We start from the raw sequence: 19464 nt of genomic DNA on the forward strand, positions 1-19464 counted from the left end.
CAGGTGGGCCATTTCCAGCACAAATCCAGGTTTTCTCACCCTCCACCCCCCCACACAAATTCACTCTCCTGCTGGTGCTAGCCCATCCAAAGTGACAACTCTTTACATAATCAAGTCGGGCTATTTCCTGCATAGATCAAGGTTTTCTCACATCCCCCCCACCCCCATACACACACAAACTCACTCTCCTGCTGGTAATAGCTCATCTAAACTGACCATTCTCCAGGTTTAAATCCAAGTTAAACCAGAACATCTGGGGGGGGGGGTAGGAAAAAACAAGAGGAAACAGGCTACCTTGCATAATGACTTAGCCACTCCCAGTCTCTATTTAAGCCTAAATTAATAGTATCCAATTTGCAAATGAATTCCAATTCAGCAGTTTCTCGCTGGAGTCTGGATTTGAAGTTTTTTTGTTTTAAGATAGCGACCTTCATGTCTGTGATTGCGTGACCAGAGAGATTGAAGTGTTCTCCGACTGGTTTATGAATGTTATAATTCTTGACATCTGATTTGTGTCCATTTATTCTTTTACGTAGAGACTGTCCAGTTTGACCAATGTACATGGCAGAGGGGCATTGCTGGCACATGATGGCATAGATCACATTGGTGGATGTGCAGGTGAACGAGCCTCTGATAGTGTGGCTGATGTTATTAGGCCCTGTGATGGTGTCCCCTGAATAGATATGTGGGCACAATTGGCAACGGGCTTTGTTGCAAGGATAAGTTCCTGGGTTAGTGGTTCTGTTGTGTGGTATGTGGTTGTTGGTGAGTATTTGCTTCAGGTTGCGGGGCTGTCTGTAGGCAAGGACTGGCCTGTCTCCCAAGACTTGTGAGAGTGTTGGGTCATCCTTTAGGATAGGTTGTAGATCCTTAATAATGCGTTGGAGGGGTTTTAGTTGGGGGCTGAAGGTGACGGCTAGTGGCGTTCTGTTATTTTCTTTGTTAGGCCTGTCCTGTAGTAGGTAACTTCTGGGAACTCTTCTGGCTCTATCAATCTGTTTCTTTACTTCTGCAGGTGGGTATTGTAGTTGTAAGAAAGCTTGACAGAGATCTTGTAGGTGTTTGTCTCTGTCTGAGGGGTTGGAGCAAATGCGGTTGTATCGCAGAGCTTGGCTGTAGACGATGGATCGTGTGGTGTGGTCAGGGTGAAAGCTGGAGGCATGCAGGTAGGAATAGCGGTCAGTAGGTTTACGGTATAGGGTGGTGTTTATGTGGCCATTGTTTATTAGCACTGTAGTGTCCAGGAAGTGGATCTCTTGTGTGGACTGGACCAGGCTGAGGTTGGTGGTGGGATGGAAATTGTTGAAATCATGGTGGAATTCCTCAAGGGCTTCTTTTCCATGGGTCCAGATGATGAAGATGTCATCAATATAGCGCAAGTAGAGTAGGGGCTTTAGGGGACGAGAGCTGAGGAAGCGTTGTTCTAAATCAGCCATAAAAATGTTGGCATACTGTGGGGCCATGCGGGTACCCATAGCAGTGCCGCTGATCTGAAGGTATACATTGTCCCCAAATGTGAAATAGTTATGGGTAAGGACAAAGTCACAAAGTTCAGCCACCAGGTTAGCCGTGACATTATCGGGGATAGTGTTCTTGACGGCTTGTAGTCCATCTTTGTGTGGAATGTTGGTGTAGAGGGCTTCTACATCCATAGTAGCCAGGATGGTGTTATCAGGAAGATCACCGATGGATTGAAGTTTCCTCAGGAAGTCAGTGGTGTCTCGAAGGTAGCTGGGAGTGCTGGTAGCGTAGGGCCTGAGGAGGGAGTCTACATAGCCAGACAATCCTGCTGTCAGGGTGCCAATGCCTGAGATGATGGGGCGCCCAGGATTTCCAGGTTTATGGATCTTTTTACCAGTAGGTACTGAATGCCCTAGTAACCAAAAGGAAAGGGGCATTCAGTAAATTTCATAGTTTGACAGAAGAAGTTTGGGGCTGTATTTTTGTGGGGGAAAGATAAGGGACTTTTAGTACATACTGTGTATACATTGGGAAAATTAAATTCTCACTTCTGAACATTTTGTAATATTTGTGTTTTTGGCTAGTTTGTCCTCTGTGTGTGCTTAGTCTATGGGCATGAGTGTGCATGATGATTGGTTGGGTTCCTGAGCCCCAAAGCTAGGCAATACTGTTGTGAAGCATTCATGATGGTGAACCATCATAGCATACTTTATATACAGAAGTGTCTTAAATGATAAAACACTTTTTCTTGTGGTTCTATATTGGTACGGCACTCAAGAAAGCTTTAAGGAGACATTTAAAACGATTCAAACAGAAAAGTGGAGAGAATTTGATGGATGATGCAATACATTGAAACAGCAATTTTTCTTCAAGTGCTAGTCTGTATATGTATTCCACTATGGGTACATATGTACTTCGTGCATCTGAGACCAGAGAATTTTTGGAAGAAGAGTCTGTAGGTCCATGCCTGGACCTATGCCAAGCACTGAAGGTATAAGGGGCAGGGCGGACTACAGCCTCCACAGTTCATTCTTACCACCTTTTGGCCTGAGTTGTAACCTTTCATGTCTGGAGTTTCTCTTTTCTCTTCAGCCTGATTCTTGTCTCCAAACAGTAGATATTTCAAAATTTAATGACCATAGTCTACAAAATCTGTGTATAGAAGCTGTCACTTTATGGTACTGGTGTATCAAGAACCACATCACCCTATTAACAGTTCCCTCCAGGAACCCAAAATTAATTGGCAAACAGTCGCAGCAAACATTTTGCCATCTATCAGGAGTGGGAGTTTCATGATTCATGGTGCACGGCATTTTAACTCAGTGGGGAACCCCTGATTGGAACCTGTTTGCAAACAGGAAATGCAAAATATACTACTTCAGGGTAGCTCAAGGAAAGCATTCCAGAGGCAATACTTTCCTACTGCCTTGAGCTGTGCCTCCCTTCCCCTGCCCTCCCCCTAATACCTTGGGTTCTACTGAGGATTCGACAGGACAGGGAACAAGTCATTCTCATCACCCTCAAATGGCCCAGACAGTCTGGTTTCCAAGCCTCCTACAAGTGTCATCACATCCATCTGTCAGCATTTGGTCATTACTGCACCTGTTGACCCAGTAATATGGCAGACTCAGGCATCCTAACCTGGAGGTGCTTCATCTCACTGCTTGGTACTTGGATGGGCATCAAGCCTAGAACATTCATGCTCTGAAGCTGTGCAAACCATTCTTAATAATAGAAAGGACTTCTGGAAAATGTTACCTAGTCAAGTGAAAATGGTTCTCGCTTTGGGCCTTGTAAAATTATACGTCTCCAGAGACAGCAGACAGATAATCCCACTATTTTAGACTATCTTCTTAGGCTATGTCTGCACTACTGTGGTAAGTTGACCTAAGTTATGCAATGCCAACTACATGAATAATGTAATTGGAGTTTCCATAGCTTAAGTTGATTTACTGCAGTGTCTACACTGCGCTTGGGAGATGCTCTCCTGTCGATTTAGCTTACTCCTCTCATTTCCAGGTCTTCATTAGACCCACTAAATTGATCGGTGATGCATCGTTTGCCGCAGAGTCAATCCCGCAGTAGTGTAGACATAACCTTAGTCTCAAGGTGGGTTTGATATGGGTTTACCGGGTGGCAATCAGCACATGTCACCAACCCTTGGGCTCAGGTGCAGACCAACTGCTTGCAAAAATTCTCTGGTCTCAGGCGCATGGAGTACTTGCGTACCTGCAATGGCATACAGATAGGGACCACACATCTCTAAGAACTCCAGTTACAGTGAGGTAAGTAGCTTCTCTTTCTCTCCATCCTACTCCAGATTGTGTACGGAAGGGTCAGAATTATCCTAGGTTGTAGGAGTAGAACAGATAGTGAGGGTGCAGGTGGATAGAAGATCAGATGAACCATGTTCAGGTTGAGTTTTAAAAAATATTGGGTAATTTAAAGTTAGGTGTTTCATTAGCCATGTAGAATGGGGCCTTTTTGTGGGAATGGAGACTTGTTTTACTTTAAAAAGCAGAAATAACTAATAAAACTACTAACTTGGTCAATTCAGCTCCTAAGAATCTTGCATTTGACAAGTTCGGCTCTCACCACCAGAAAGCTGTTACTAGAAATGATTATAAAGAAATTAAAATCTGCATAAAAATTCTTTATTCATTTTAAATTTGCCCATGGGCCTTAGAATACTCTTGTTTCTGTTGTTCACTTTTTCCATTTCCTTTATGGGTTTTAACCTGTTACTGGCAACAGGCTTCGATTATTTAACAAGAAATCTTCCAAGTTACAGTTGGTGATCAAATCATTTCCTTGTGGCAACTATAGGCATTTTTCTCATAGAAAAGTTTAATATTGTGTAAGTATTTAATGTGTTCTTAGAAGTCTCTTAATACAGTTTAGCAGCTGGAAGCAGGAGATGCCAGCACCAAGTGATCAGCAAGGTCTCTGTGCACCACCATGTGTCCTCAGATCACTCTTGGGGGCAGGGACACCACTTTTAGCTCTATTGCCTAGAGAAAACTCTCTTCTTCCTTACCCTCCCTCATTCTGGACCTGGTTGTTTTAATCTTATTTATAGTTTAGGAAATTCAGCACTTGTAATATGTGTGTTCATTGATAACATCAGAAGAAAGTTGTCTATATCCTCAGAACATATTTTCTTGTTTCTCAGTGTTCCCTGTGAATTGGGGAAAGAAGTGTTTAAAAAATAATTCCACAAAAATTGATTGTCACCCAAGTCTTGGCAGTACCTGAAAATTGCCACACTGGCAACCCGTCTACTTCCCTAAACATGCCCCCTTCCAAAAATCCCAACAAAAACACAAATCAGTTATCCTCTCTCCTCCAAGTCTCCAGACCATAACCTAAGCAGAGGTGTCACCCTGAAAATCTAGAAGAGTCAGAGAGACCATGAAATCCACTATGGATTTTGCTATTGCTCTTGATTTTTGCAAGGAAGGTGCTCAGGTGCTAAGGCAATGGGCAGCAGTAAAAACCCTAAGGCAAATTACTTTAAACAATTTTTTTAAAAAGACTGTAGATTGGCATTGTCCTGCTAAATATCTGTTTACCTAATACAAAAGTCTTAGAACAATGCCAATGTGTAATATTTTCCTAGCTTGGCTGAAAAACAGTTGGCTTTTACAGTCTTTTTTGGCTAGTTTGAGAGCTCATGAAGAATAACAGTGTGACTCAGAATTAACACAGGTAACTTTTAAATTACAAAATTGTCATGTGAAGGTCTAATTAAAAAAAAAATAGGTAGAAGAGATTATTTCCTTTTAAGAGTTAGAGAGATCTCTCCCCTCTCTTCCCCCCCCCCCCCCTCAGTGAGTCATTGAGTTCAACTATGCATGCTCTTTTCATCTTTCCTCCTAAATCCATCTACTAGCTTCTCTGGGTAGAGGTGCAAAATGCTTGCTCCTCTTCCTCCAGGTCTTCCAGGGTTTTCTCTGTGTTCCTTGCTGCCCCCCTGGAGACTTTGATGGCATGCTGTCAAACAGTGAGGCTGTTGGGGTTAAGGAAGGGATTGTGAGCCTCTCCGGCTCTGTACTGGGAGCCCTTAGAATCATAGAATATCAGGGTTGGAAGGGACCCCAGAAGGTCATCTAGTCCAACCCCCTGCTCAAAGCAGGACCAATTCCCAGTTAAATCATCCCAGCCAGGGCTTTGTCAAGCCTGACCTTAAAAACCTCTAAGGAAGGAGATTCTACCACCTCCCTAGGTAACGCATTCCAGTGTTTCACCACCCTCTTAGTGAAAAAGTTTTTCCTAATATCCAATCTAAACCTCCCCCACTGCAACTTGAGACCATTACTCCTCGTTCTATCATCTGCTACCATTGAGAACAGTCTAGAGCCATCCTCTTTGGAACCCCCTTTCAGGTAGTTGAAAGCAGCTATCAAATCCCCCCTCATTCTTCTCTTCTGCAGGCTAAACAATCCCAGCTCCCTCAGCCTCTCCTCATAACTCATGTGTTCCAGTCCCCTAATCATTTTTGTTGCCCTTCGCTGGACTCTCTCCAATTTATCCATATCCTTCTTGAAGTGTGGGGCCCAAAACTGGACACAGTACTCCAGATGAGGCCTCACCAATGTCGAATAGAGGGGAACGATCACGTCCCTCGATCTGCTCGCTATGCCCCTACTTATACATCCCAAAATGCCATTGGCCTTCTTGGCAACAAGGGCACACTGCTGACTCATATCCAGCTTCTCGTCCACTGTCACCCCTAGGTCCTTTTCCGCAGAACTGCTGCCTAGCCATTCGGTCCCTAGTCTGTAGCTGTGCATTGGGTTCTTCCGTCCTAAGTGCAGGACCCTGCACTTATCGTTATTGAACCTCATCAGATTCCTTTTGGCCCAATCTTCCAATTGGTCTAGGTCCTTCTGTATCCTATCCCTCCCCTCCAGCGTATCTACCACTCCTCCCAGTTTAGTATCATCTGCAAATTTGCTGAGAGTGCAATCCACACCATCCTCCAGATCATTTATGAAGATATTGAATAAAACCGGCCCCAGGACCGACCCTTGGGGCACTCCACTTGATACCGGCTGCCAACTAGACATGGAGCCATTGATCACTACCCGTTGAGCCCGACAATTTAGCCAGCTTTCTACCCACCTTATAGTGCATTCATCCAGCCCATGCTTCCTTAACTTGCTGACAAGAATACTATGGGAGACCGTGTCAAAAGCTTTGCTAAAGTCAAGAAACAATACATCCACTGCTTTCCCTTCATCCACAGAACCAGTAATCTCATCATAAAAGGCGATTAGATTAGTCAGGCATGACCTTCCCTTGGTGAATCCATGCTGGCTGTTCCTGATCACTTTCCTCTCATGCGAGTGCTTCAGGATTGATTCTTTGAGGACCTGCTCCATGATTTTTCCAGGGACTGAGGTGAGGCTGACTGGCCTGTAGTTCCCAGGATCTTCCTTCTTCCCTTTTTTAAAGATTGGCACTACATTAGCCTTTTTCCAGTCATCCGGGACTTCCCCGGTTCGCCACGAGTTTTCAAAGATAATGGCCAGTGGCTCTGCAATCACAGCCGCCAATTCCTTCAGCACTCTCAGATGCAACTCGTCCGGCCCCATGGACTTGTGCACGTCCAGCTTTTCTAAATAGTCCCTAACCGCCTCTATCTCCACAGAGGGCTGGCCATCTCTTCCGCATTTTGTGATGCCCAGCGCAGCAGTCTGGGAGCTGACCTTTGTTAGTGAAAACAGAGGCAAAAAAAGCATTGAGTACATTAGCTTTTTCCACATCCTCTGTCACTAGGTTGCCTCCCTCATTCAGTAAGGGGCCCACACATTCCTTGGCTTTCTTCTTGTTGCCAACATACCTGAAGAAACCCTTCTTGTTACTCTTGACATCTCTGGCTAGCTGCAGCTCCAGGTGCGATTTGGCCCTCCTGATAACATTCCTACATGCCCGAGCAATATTTTTATACTCTTCCCTGGTCATATGTCCAACCTTCCACTTCTTGTAAGCTTCTTCTTTATGTTTAAGATCCGCTAGGATTTCACCATTAAGCCAAGCTGGTCGCCTGCCATATTTACTATTCTTTCCCTTGAGGATACCCAGTCCAGCTCTTCGTGGAAAGGGCATGTCTGAGGATTCCTCCCAGAGCAACTGATTGAGTCTTTTGCTCTTCGTAAAGGTGCCTCATGCGTTCCTAGCACTGGGATGGAGCCTGGTGAATGCCTGCCTTTTCCAGCCTCTGTGAAATCTCCTGGTACAGGCGAATGTTCCTGCTGCTCCGGGCAAAGTCATGGAGGATGGTATATTCTGCCCACATATTGATCAGCACCCGTGTGTGGTTGGTGGGCCAGGCAGCTGCCCTTGGAGCGGGATCTGTGTTCACCTGTACTGATCAGAAGAGTGCAGTAGAATACTATTGTAAAGTGATCAGCCCAATTTGCTACTATGAGCGATAATGGAGGGACAAGGATCTTTATAGATTGGGTAAGGGTCAAGCAGGAAAGGGTTCACTGCATTGTGGGTATGGGGGTGGGGACTTTTAAAATTCAGGTTGGTACCCCTTTTCCCACTGCACACTGGCACATACTATACCATAGCCTAAAGTGCATACTTCCCTATACCCCTTCGACATGCTAGGTTACTTGCCCTCTACTTGCCTTTGGATATGTGCTTCTGGGGCTTAGATGTACACAATAGGTGGGTTAAGGCACAAGCACATGTATGGACACGTGTACAGTCTCTAGTATAGTTTTAGCCTTAATCATTTTTGTTACTCTTCTGAATTTAGCTCTGAATTTCTTCCATGTCTTTTTGGGACCAAGGTACATAGAACTGTGCACAGTATTTTAGGTACAGTCTCAGCAATGTTGAATACCCTTGTTTCCTTGGTGTGTGACATGAATCTTCTGCCTCTGCAGTACTAAATTGCATTGTCATTTATGCCATCTATTATATTGTAAATGCAATTTAATTTGCCATTTGCCATCACTCTAGGTTTCTTTTGGGAGTACTGTTTTCTCAGCATTGCCCTCCTAATGAGCTCCTTATGTTTCCAGTTGTTTCCCCCCGTATTTGTTGGCTTGAATTTTTCCAACACTTTGACTCTGTGTGTGTGTTTGTGTAAATAAAATAAACAAAAAAATCAGGAGATTCTAGTTTGTACATACTCCAGTCAAAATACATTAAACATAAAACATTATCGAAATTAAGCGCAGAACTCTGTTGATCACTTCTAACTTTGTAGAATGGTTTTCAGTTTCAGATTAATTTTTTGTTATTTTTAATTCCATGCTTTAGCTCCCTTGGCCTTGCAGTGGCACCTCGGGTTAGATTTCTTCAGAAAGCCCAGAAACAATTATCTGTGAATGAGTCACTGGAAGGAAAAAGCCACCCAAAAGGGACAGGGCAGTGTGAAGATGCATGCTCCTTAGTAAGCGATGAAGAGGTGGAGGAAAGCCCAACTCATTTTAAAGAAAAGATATCTACTGTTCAAAGAATGAAAGGAGAGGGAAAAAAAGAACCACCAGAGGAAAAAGAACTCCCCAGCAAAGTCATTGACAAAGAGGGCGATGAGTCAGGGGAATTATCTGAAAAAGAAGAAGTTTCTTCAATAAACAAGGTTCCAAAAGCAGAATCCATTAATTTCTTTGAGGATAATGATGACGACTTTAGAGATCTTGATTTGCTGACAGTGAAACGGCAGAACGTTTTTGGCTTGGAAGCTAAAGATCTTGCAGTATTGGTAAGTGCGTTTTGGTATGAACTTCATGAGTCTCATTTTCAGTTAATGCAACCTGCATAAGAGAATAGAGTAAGAACAAAATTCTGCCCCTACACAATGCTAATTTGATATCAAATGAGTTGCCAACCTGTATCAGAGGACAGAATTGGCCTTAATTGAAATTGCATGATTTATTTTAGTTCTTATAGATATAGATATAGATAGATGTGAACGAACAGCATCCTACCTCATGGATGGCCTGTGTTATATTATTCATAACGTAGATATCTGAGAAATTTAAGTTTTAAGTCTTTACACTTATCAATTTTCTTGTACTGTCCTAAAAGTAGCAGCAGAGACCGTCATAACTTTAACTAAATTGATGAGGTTTTACAGTTTATGGAGCTGGGAACCTCATTGTAATTCATTATGCACCACTTCATAATACAAATCATTACAAATGTTCTTTACAATAATGTATCCTTCACACCATGAATTTTACTTTTAATGAGACCTTTGCTATTGGGAGCTAAGCCAGTAACTAAGAGAACGCTTCTTGTAAAACAGTTATAAAGGTTTATTAAAAGTGTTCATCTAGAACTTTCATTTCTGTGGCAAGTGTATATGGATTGACACCTCAGTATCCCTCTTTGCTTCATATTCTGACAAATGTAGCATTTTTCAAATGCAGTATTCTATTAAGTATAGTCATGATATTTATGGAAAATGTTACACTTGATAATGTATCTTTTCACATAGTGATCCATTAGTTTCGTTACTACAAAAAGCTAAATTTAAATGACAGTATGTTTCACGGCGACTTGGTGGGGTAGTGTTTTTTACTTAGATATATTTATAAAGAGATCCTTCTATTAAGCAAAATTAGTTATTTTTAAGTGTCTGTCTATCTTTCATTGAATCTTTATTGTCACACAAAGTGGAAAGCAATTGTTTTAATTTTATGCTCTCCAGTCAGCCTGTGAATTATCTTTTTAAAAAAAGATGCTGAAAATTGTTTCACTTTTTTTTTGTAAGAGTATTACTTGGAAACAGGCTATTTAATAAGTGATATGTCACACTGCTTTGAAATCCTGGGCAGTTGTGCAGTACCAGGTTTGTACTCCAGCATCTAACTTTTATGGGAATCTTTTTGCTGCCTGGCTGCCCGGGGTGACCCAGGACTCGGGTCTAGGACTAGGGAGGAGGTCCTCAAAGAATCAATCAAAAGAGGTCCTTCATGGAGCAGGTCCTCAAAGAATCAATCCTGAAGCACTTGCATGAGAGGAAAGTGATCAGGAACAGCCAGCATGGATTCACCAAGGGAAGGTCATGCCTGACTAATCTAATCGCCTTTTATGATGAGATTACTGGTTCTGTGGATGAAGGGAAAGCAGTGGATGTATTGTTTCTTGACTTTAGCAAAGCTTTTGACACGGTCTCCCATAGTATTCTTGTCAGCAAGTTAAGGAAGCATGGGCTGGATGAATGCACTATAAGGTGGGTAGAAAGCTGGCTAAATTGTCGGGCTCAACGGGTAGTGATCAATGGCTCCATGTCTAGTTGGCAGCCGGTATCAAGTGGAGTGCCCCAAGGGTCGGTCCTGGGGCCGGTTTTATTCAATATCTTCATAAATGATCTGGAGGATGGTGTGGATTGCACTCTCAGCAAGTTTGCGGATGATACTAAACTGGGAGGAGTGGTAGATACGCTGGAGGGGAGGGATAGGATACAGAAGGACCTAGACCAATTGGAAGATTGGGCCAAAAGGAATCTGATGAGGTTCAATAAGGATAAGTGCAGGGTCCTGCACTTAGGACGGAAGAACCCAATGCACAGCTACAGACTAGGGACCGAATGGCTAGGCAGCAGTTCTGCAGAAAAGGACCTAGGGGTGACAGTGGACGAGAAGCTGGATATGAGTCAGCAGTGTGCCCTTGTTGCCAAGAAGGCCAATGGCATTTTGGGATGTATAAGTAGGGGCATAGCGAGCAGATCGAGGGACGTGATCGTTCCCCTCTATTCGACATTGGTGAGGCCTCATCTGGAGTACTGTGTCCAGTTTTGGGCCCCACACTTCAAGAAGGATGTGGATAAATTGGAGAGAGTCCAGCGAAGGGCAACAAAAATGATTAGGGGACTGGAACACATGAGTTATGAGGAGAGGCTGAGGGAGCTGGGATTGTTTAGCCTGCAGAAGAGAAGAATGAGGGGGGATTTGATAGCTGCTTTCAACTACCTGAAAGGGGGTTCCAAAGAGGATGGCTCTAGACTGTTCTCAATGGTAGCAGATGATAGAACGAGGAGTAATGGTCTCAAGTTGCAGTGGGGGAGGTTTAGATTGGATATTAGGAAAAACTTTTTCACTAAGAGGGTGGTGAAACACTGGAATGCGTTACCTAGGGAGGTGGTAGAATCTCCTTCCTTAGAGGTTTTTAAGGTCAGGCTTGACAAAGCCCTGGCTGGGATGATTTAACTGGGAATTGGTCCTGCTTTGAGCAGGGGGTTGGACTAGATGAGCTTCTGGGGTCCCTTCCAACCCTGATATTCTATGATTCTATGATTCTATGATAGGGTGGGGTGGCCATGGGGGAGGGGTGCTCTGGGCTTAGGTAGGGGAGGGCGACATACGGGGAGGGCGAGGGATGGGGCCTTAGGTAGAAGGGGAGGGGTCGGGGGCTAACCTTCCACAACGGCCGGTTCACTGGCTGCCCGTGGCTCGGATATCTGTGTATCGGGCAGAGTAGTGTATTTTTTCCCCACTAAAAGTTTCAGGCAGAGTGGGGACTGGAGTTATCCAGCTTGTAGGTTTGAGTGTAATGTTCCCTCCCCACCCCAACCTCCTTCAGGGTTGTTAGGAAAAAGTAGTTGGAGATATTTATATACCTGGGAGATGTTGATGGGGAATAATGGAATGAGGATGGGGGAAGACTATATGCTCTTCAGCTTCTTGTCAGCGTGCTGCTCCCGGGCCCCACTGCCTGTCCCTGGGCAATCCCCTCCATCAGTAGGATTTTCCTGCCTACTTTATTTAGTTTTCTGCTTATGTGGTGTCTACCAAAATGTTTTGAATTCTAGTGTAAATGCAATATGAGGAGAAAGCATATTGACATGTAAAAAATCAGAAACAATTATTAAAATTTCAGCTTCAGGCAGAAGGGAACGTAGATGCTGGAACTAGGGGTGGTGGGAGCACTACTGCACTCCCTGGCTGTAAGTAGTCTCCATTATCTACAGGGTTTACTGCCTGATTCAATGGCTCTCAGCACGCCCACTCTAAAAATTATTCCAGTACCCCTGGAAAGGAATTGCCATTTAAAAAACACAAACATTTATCTGTAGTTGGTGTGAGAGATCTGCTCATGTTAACCAGGAATTGTGCCAGGTTTCCAATCTCTTTCCAGGATAATTTTGCATGCTTAATCAGAAGACTATATTAATATTTGTATTTTAGTAGGAGGTGGTTTTGGATGTTATATTTGACAAATGGCAAAAAGAGGTGCTTCCATTTTTAAGAATGCTAGCTAGAGAAATGTTCTGAGAAGTATTAGTGATTAGAAGAGAGCCATTTTGAACCTCCGCAAGTAACATTTTGATACTGTCCTTGCATTAAGGATTCATGAGTCAGTTTATGTAAGCTCAAGCAAGGCGGAGGTTATTTTCTTTGAGGCAGGGTTGATATCTTGGTTTTATCTACTTGCGAAAAAAATTAATGGTTTTAAAGTCTTTCACACCCACGACAGTTATAGGCACTCATGCATGAAACCTGGGAATATGTCTGTCTTATGGCTTGCTCCTCAAGCATTTCTGTTATCAAATTCTGAGTTTTGTATTTGCTGAACAGCAGTTTTTAACACATTTAGTTTAGTTTAAAATGTTGCCTTCTATGACGAGAACTTCTATAAAATCTTATGTTCATTGGCCTGTGAGTTTTGCATATAGGTAACTGGAAGGTGAGATGGGGGAAAAAGGGGCAGAAAATGTTGTCCAGTCCCAGCTTTTAGCTGTCTGAGTTTAACTGGATACATCCTGACAGCCTTTCCTTGCTCCTTACTGTCTTTGCTCCCCTCACCTCTTATATAACTGTTCGAAAGGAATACAGTATTTGCATGAGAGGTCGCTGAAATTCCGAAGTGAGCTTTGCCTCAATGCTTTCTTTGGTAACCTTTTATAGATATATAATTTTTTTATTTATGCAGTTTTTTTGGTGTAAATTACACAGCGACTACAAAGATGTTTTTAAATATTTTAAGACTGTTTGTTGGTATTGTTTTAAATGGCCTTCTTAGCTTGTTGCTGACTAGAGATTCACAGTAGCATGTTTATACTTGAACTCCAACAAAAAGTCCTCTGTAAATGAGATTTGTTTCCTTTTATTATGTCAAGCTAAGTGCCACATTGGATCAGATTGCTGGTCTCTCTGACTCGATATCCTGCCTCTGTCAGAGAGCACTGTCAACAATTTTCAAGCAGACTTAGATATGTTAAATCACAATGACACTTTGAAAAACAAAGTTAAGTTACCCTCTTCCTCAAGCAGGACTTTATTCATGTCAGCTTTCACACCTCAGACTTTTTTTTGAGCCAGCTCTATTCAAATAGTGTGACTAACATTGTTTAAATAGCGGGTGTGATGGGTTGGATCACAGAAACCCCCTTTGGGACTGCCACCTGATGTGCCTAGACTACCTCTGAGCCTGTTTTCCCTGCCAGCTTGGGACTTCAGTCCCTTGCCTGGTTTGAGCCAGACACGCTTGCCTGCTGCAAACACAGATCCAAGTCTGAACCACGTCCCCCACGAGCTGCAGGCTTAACTGAAAAGAGCTTAAGAAGTGCTCCTGTCTCCAACACTCCGATACCCAGCTCCCAATGGGCTCCAAACCCCAAATCTGTTTTATAAGCTTTATACAGGGTAAATTCATAAATTGTTCGCCCTCTATAACACTGATAGAGAGGTATGCACAGCTGTCCCCCCCCCCCCCCCAAAGTATTAATACATACTCTGGGTTAATTAATAAATAAAAAGTGATTTTATTAAATACAAAAAGTAGGATTTAAGTGGTTCCAAGTAATAGAACAAAGTGAATTACCAAGCAAAATAAAATAAAACACGCAAGTCTAAGCCTAATATGGTAAGAAAACGGAATACAGATAATATCTCATCCTCAGAGATGTTTCAGTAAGCTTCTGTCACAGACTGGATGCCTTCGTAGTCTGGGCACAATCCTTTCCCCTGATACAGTCCTTGTTCCAGCTCAGTTGGTAGCTAAGGGATTTCTCATGACTGCAGCCCCTTTGTTCTGTTCCATCCCCTTATATATCTTTTGCACAAGACGGGAATCCTTTGTCCCTCTCTGGGTTCCTGTCCCTCCTAAATGGAAAAGCACCTGGTTAAAGATGGATTCCAGCCTTCATTATCCACTTGCCAGCACACAGGTATACAGGAAGACTTAAAAGTAAACAGAGCCATCTACAGTCAATTGTCCTAGTTGATGGGAGCCATCAAGATTCCAAACCACCATTAATGGCCCACACTTTGCATAATTACAATATGACCTCAGAGTTATATTTCATATTTCTAGTTTCAGAAACAAGAATGATACAGTTATACAAATAGGATGATTACACTCAGTAGATTACCCGCTTTGTAATGATACCTTACAAGAGACCTTTGCCATGAAGCATATTCCAGTTACATTATATTCACACTCATTAGCATATTTTCATAAAATCATATGGAGTGCAACGTCACGGTGGGGAAAGATTATTTTTATGCCACTCTTTTCCTTTCATTGTTAGAATCAACTGATGCTCGGAATGTTCAAAATCTACCATCTATATGGACCAAGTATAGAACCTTAGCATCCCAAAGTTGAATATTTCAGAAACCTGTGAGGATAATAAAACAAGATATTATAACAGAAAGTGTTTGCATCTTTACCTCTGGTGGTCACTATTGGCATGACTGCCATAATAAACTATGACATCAGTCTAAATAAACTGATTCTGTGTGGTGAATGTTGCTAACCTGAAAATTTTATATACAATATTGTTACAAGTGCAGAATGCTAGCTAAATAATCTGTGTGTAACATTTGTGAAGTATTTTGGTTTCTGCATACAAATAGGAGCAAGGGCATTTTTTTCTTCATTGCTAGCCCAGAGTGTATTTTGCTCAAATGAGTAGGTGTGTTAAGGAAATATTTCTAGACCTGGAGAAGATGAAATACTGAAGGCCAGTCCTACTATAATCTGAGATAGGAAGCTGTTTGTGAACATAATTGCAAGCACAAGTACTCAAATTTTGCTTGTGCATGTGCTTATCACCGGTGTATTGCTCTGTGTGGCGTTTGCATTTTTAAGCAAATATTTCCTTTCTGTATAACACATTGGGTATTGTGACATAGTTGGATGAGGCACCAAGGCCAGTGGGCATCCTCGAATATATGTACTCTGAGAATCGTTCTGTGTAAAGAAACTACTTAAACAAATATAAATGTTCTTTGAAACAGAGTATCCTCTAGTAGGTTGGTAGTTTGGTTTCAATTCATCTGAATTGAACATTCTGGAGTTAAAAGTTTCTGTGGCAACCCCTCTGCCCCGAAACAATGAACGAACAAACAAACAAAACCAAAATCCAAACCAACAGCACCACTTCATTGTATCTGGAAGGTTACTGAGCTTAAAGGAAAATGTACCTACGTTATACTCCTGGTCAGAGACCACCAGTGAAAAGACTCATGCTTGAAACTCCCAGCTGTTAGGATATAGATATTCAGGCCTGTCTGTAAAGGCCTATACTCTAAGAATTTAGGTGTATTCTTATCACTTAGCTAGTTATAGAGATATAAAAGAATCAAAATCACTGTCTGCCGGTGTAAGATCCTTCTCTTACTGTGACAGTCTGAGGCCCTGTGCTTAGGCTAAGATCTTTGGCTAAAGCCACCGGTCACATCCTCACATTCCAAACTAGTCACATTGAAATAAGGTGCTATTGGGCTGTTAGGAATGCAGTCCTGTCCTGATAATGCCTATCGCCTCCAGAGAAAGGGAAGTGCCTACACGATGTAAAAGGAAACTTAGTTTGATAGCATCCTGTCTGGCAAGAACTCACTTATCAATAGCTGGGATATGAAATCCTCATTTCTGTGTTTGTTCTATCACTGTAGTCCCCATTTCCCCATTGTTTGTCTGTATAATCTCTGGTTCTGTGATTGTTCCTGTCTGCTATATAATTAATTTTGCTGGGTGTAAACTAATTAAGGTGGTGGGATATAATTGGTTACATAATCACGTTACAATATGTTAGGATTGGTTAGTTAAATTTCAGTAAAATGATTGGTTAAGGTATAGCTAAGCAGAACTCAAGTTTTACTATATAGTCTGCAGTCAGTCAGGAAGTGTGTGTTTGTGTGTGTGTGGAGGAAATGGGAACAGGGAATGGGGTGGGGAAATTGGAATCATGTTTGGCTAAGGGCAGGAATGGGAACAGGGACACAGGTATAAGGCTCTGTGGTGTCAGAGCTGGGAAGGAGGACACTAAGGAAGGAAACTGGAATCATGCTTGCTGGAAGTTCACCTCAATCAACATTGAATTGTTTGCACCTTTGGACTTCGGGTATTGTTGCTCTCTGTTCATGCGAGAAGGACCAGGGAAATAAGTGGGTGAAGGAATAAGCCCCGATTGTGTGGTGAAACAGTTTTCCTGTCCCTCTGATAAACGTCTGTTTGATGAGATCAAAGTGTCCAGTAGGCAGCTACAAGGAAGCTACCTTCTGTTTTCTCATAAGTCCAGGCAGGTAGAAAGTCTAGTTATCTTGAAACATCAAGGTAGAATTTTGATCAATGAAGACTTCAAGATGAATGATGTATCTTGAAGGATGACCTTGTGTGGCTTGATATGCCGTTTCTAGCTGTTCAGCAAGAGCACAGGGTGCACACAAGTTTGTAATCTGCAGCTGTGCTTATGAACCATTGTAAGCTTAAAAATTAAAGCATAAAATTTTTTAACTTTAAGATTTTAACTGTTTGATTAAAATTGTTATCTGTTGAAATATTTCCCAGTGTGTGTCTATTAAAGTAGAGGCACAAAGCACTTGTGTCTCACTGTGCACTTTAATGTTGAATGGCGTATATAGTAGTATGCTGTTTAAAGTGGATTATCATGGAAAATTCAGTCTAGGGCTTAACATTTTAATTTAATGGTTTCTTATATTTTTCAGTAGAAGAAAGAATCTCTTACTGAAGATTTATTTTGTTCTTTAATCTAGAAATGTGTACTGTAGAAATTGTATGGAAGGATTCAAATACAATGCATCTTTGGTTTGCTTTTTGTGTGTCCATTTAATAGATATTAAAATTATACATTGAGTGATGATTACAGTAATTTGTCAGAATTTTTGCCTTGTTTGCTTTCTGGTTAAGTGTTATGTGAAGTTCCTTACCTTAAAAATAGCAGAACTCTCTAGGGATTTTGGAAGCATGTATATAATTATTTTTAAGATTATGAACAGATTTAAACAATATCCTAATTTGTATAGCATTAAACTAAAGAATGAAAATATCTACCATTTTGATAAATTACATTTGAGTTATAAGTACTGTTGAAACAAGGACTATACAATTTCTCATATTGCATGATGGGAATTTTAGATTGACAAATTGTCAGCATTACACAGGAAATGGAGCACCAATCTCACATGAATTCTTCTTCCAGCAAAGTCATGCTGTTAAATTATCTCTTCTTATACCTTCCTGTTACAGTAGAGAGGTGAGATATTGTTGGTCTGAGTCTTTCTTCATCGACACGGTAAACTTTGTTTTGGTTAATTATCTGAAGACAGCAAAGTAGTGTCTCCTGACTGACATTCAGTAATTTTTTTATTAGTTTTTTTTTTACCTATGGTTTTCTTCACAAGGCACCTGCCTCATTCAGTGCAGAGGACATACCTGCACTGGGGATGAATCAGACTGTTGTCTCTAGGAACCCCACCTGGTTTGTTGCAGTAATTGGAAGGTGTTTAGTAAATGGGGCAGGGGATTTAAGGAAGAGGAAGGGTGGTGTCATGATTAAGGCAGTTAAGTGCTGCATTGGAGAGTTGGATTTTATCCCTGCCTGTGCCATGGAGTTCCTATGCTGGGCAATTCATTTAAATGAAACCTTTCCTAGGTGGTCAATAGTGTGTTCCTCATTTTCTGGGCTCTCAAATTGCTACGCTAGAGTTTCATTGGCAAAACTGGGCATTTGTCCCAATTGCTCTTGCCCCAAGGGGGCACAGAGGCATGCTTGGGTTTTCATGGGAAGAATAGAATGAAAACTGGTACACACTTTGTAACAGTTAAATGCTAAATATCAAATAGCATAAAAATTGGCCTACAAGTGCTGCTAAGCACCCCATCTTTCTTTTTTTAGATGGAGTTTGTGTAGGACTTGGATGTAGTTGAAATTTTTGGTGCTAAAAAGGTAACTGAGACATAAGTAAGGCTAAGATTTTGTCACGTGGCTTTTTAGTAAAAGTGACAGACAGGATGCAGGCAAATCATGGGAGCCCCGCCGCCCAGGGCTGAAGTCACGGACATCACCTAAAATCACAGAATCTGTGACCCTGACCAACTCGTAGCTTTAGGCATAAGTGATTCTATCTCAAGCTATAGTGTACTCAAAACAGCAAATTCTAAACAGTTAAATTGATGTTCATGTTATATGCATAAGATTAATAGAGACCACATAGCAATAGGAAAATTATTTTAACAAAACAACAAATCCCTAATATGCTGCTGATGCCTCCAAAGTTCTGTAATTTATCTCTATCTCTGGGTGCTTTTCCTTTAAGTCCCTGCCATTGCTATCTTTCAGAAGTGATTTGCAGTAGAGATTTGATTGCTAATTTTCTTAGCACATTGATGCTAATAGCTTACAAAGTAAATTACGTGTATTTTAGTGGGTGTTCTAGACATAGACTAGGAATTACTTTTGGCCTTGGGTCTCCAGTTTAGGGCATTATTAGTAGGTTATAAAGCTGGCTTTGAAACAGTGGGAATGGGATTGCTTTGAAATTTTGTGTCCCACTTAAACTAAAGGTGGAGTAGGAGAGGTAAGTGACTTTCCTTGGACTTATTTTCTTTGTCATTGAATATCTGTTATGTAATCTGATATTGAAAGTTAGGACACATCCTGAAGCAGGATAGCTCAAATATATTAGTTCCATTAATAGCACAGCATCAGTAGCTATTTCACTCTTTCCCTGTATTCTCATTGTCTCTCTTATACACACTCTGCCTTCCTATTTTTGTAGCAAATAA

The 19464-nt window shown here is 41.8% G+C and overlaps 1 protein-coding gene across 2 annotated transcripts in view; it reads left to right on the forward strand.

Moving 5' to 3' along the window:
- The window catches only part of DDX10 (DEAD-box helicase 10), a 326657-nt gene that overhangs the window by 81778 nt on the left and 225415 nt on the right, over positions 1 to 19464 (forward strand). For both annotated transcript variants that reach the window (XR_012158274.1, XM_073339141.1), the window contains exon 13: positions 8743 to 9187. Coding sequence is in view for 1 of the 2 variants with exons in the window: in XM_073339141.1 (XP_073195242.1) it covers positions 8743 to 9187 (445 nt within the window). In the remaining variant the exon portion in view is untranslated. The remainder of the gene's footprint in view (positions 1 to 8742; positions 9188 to 19464) is intronic.

The sequence above is a fragment of the Lepidochelys kempii genome, chromosome 1 (assembly GCF_965140265.1).
Source record: "Lepidochelys kempii isolate rLepKem1 chromosome 1, rLepKem1.hap2, whole genome shotgun sequence".
NCBI lineage: Eukaryota > Metazoa > Chordata > Testudines > Cheloniidae > Lepidochelys > Lepidochelys kempii.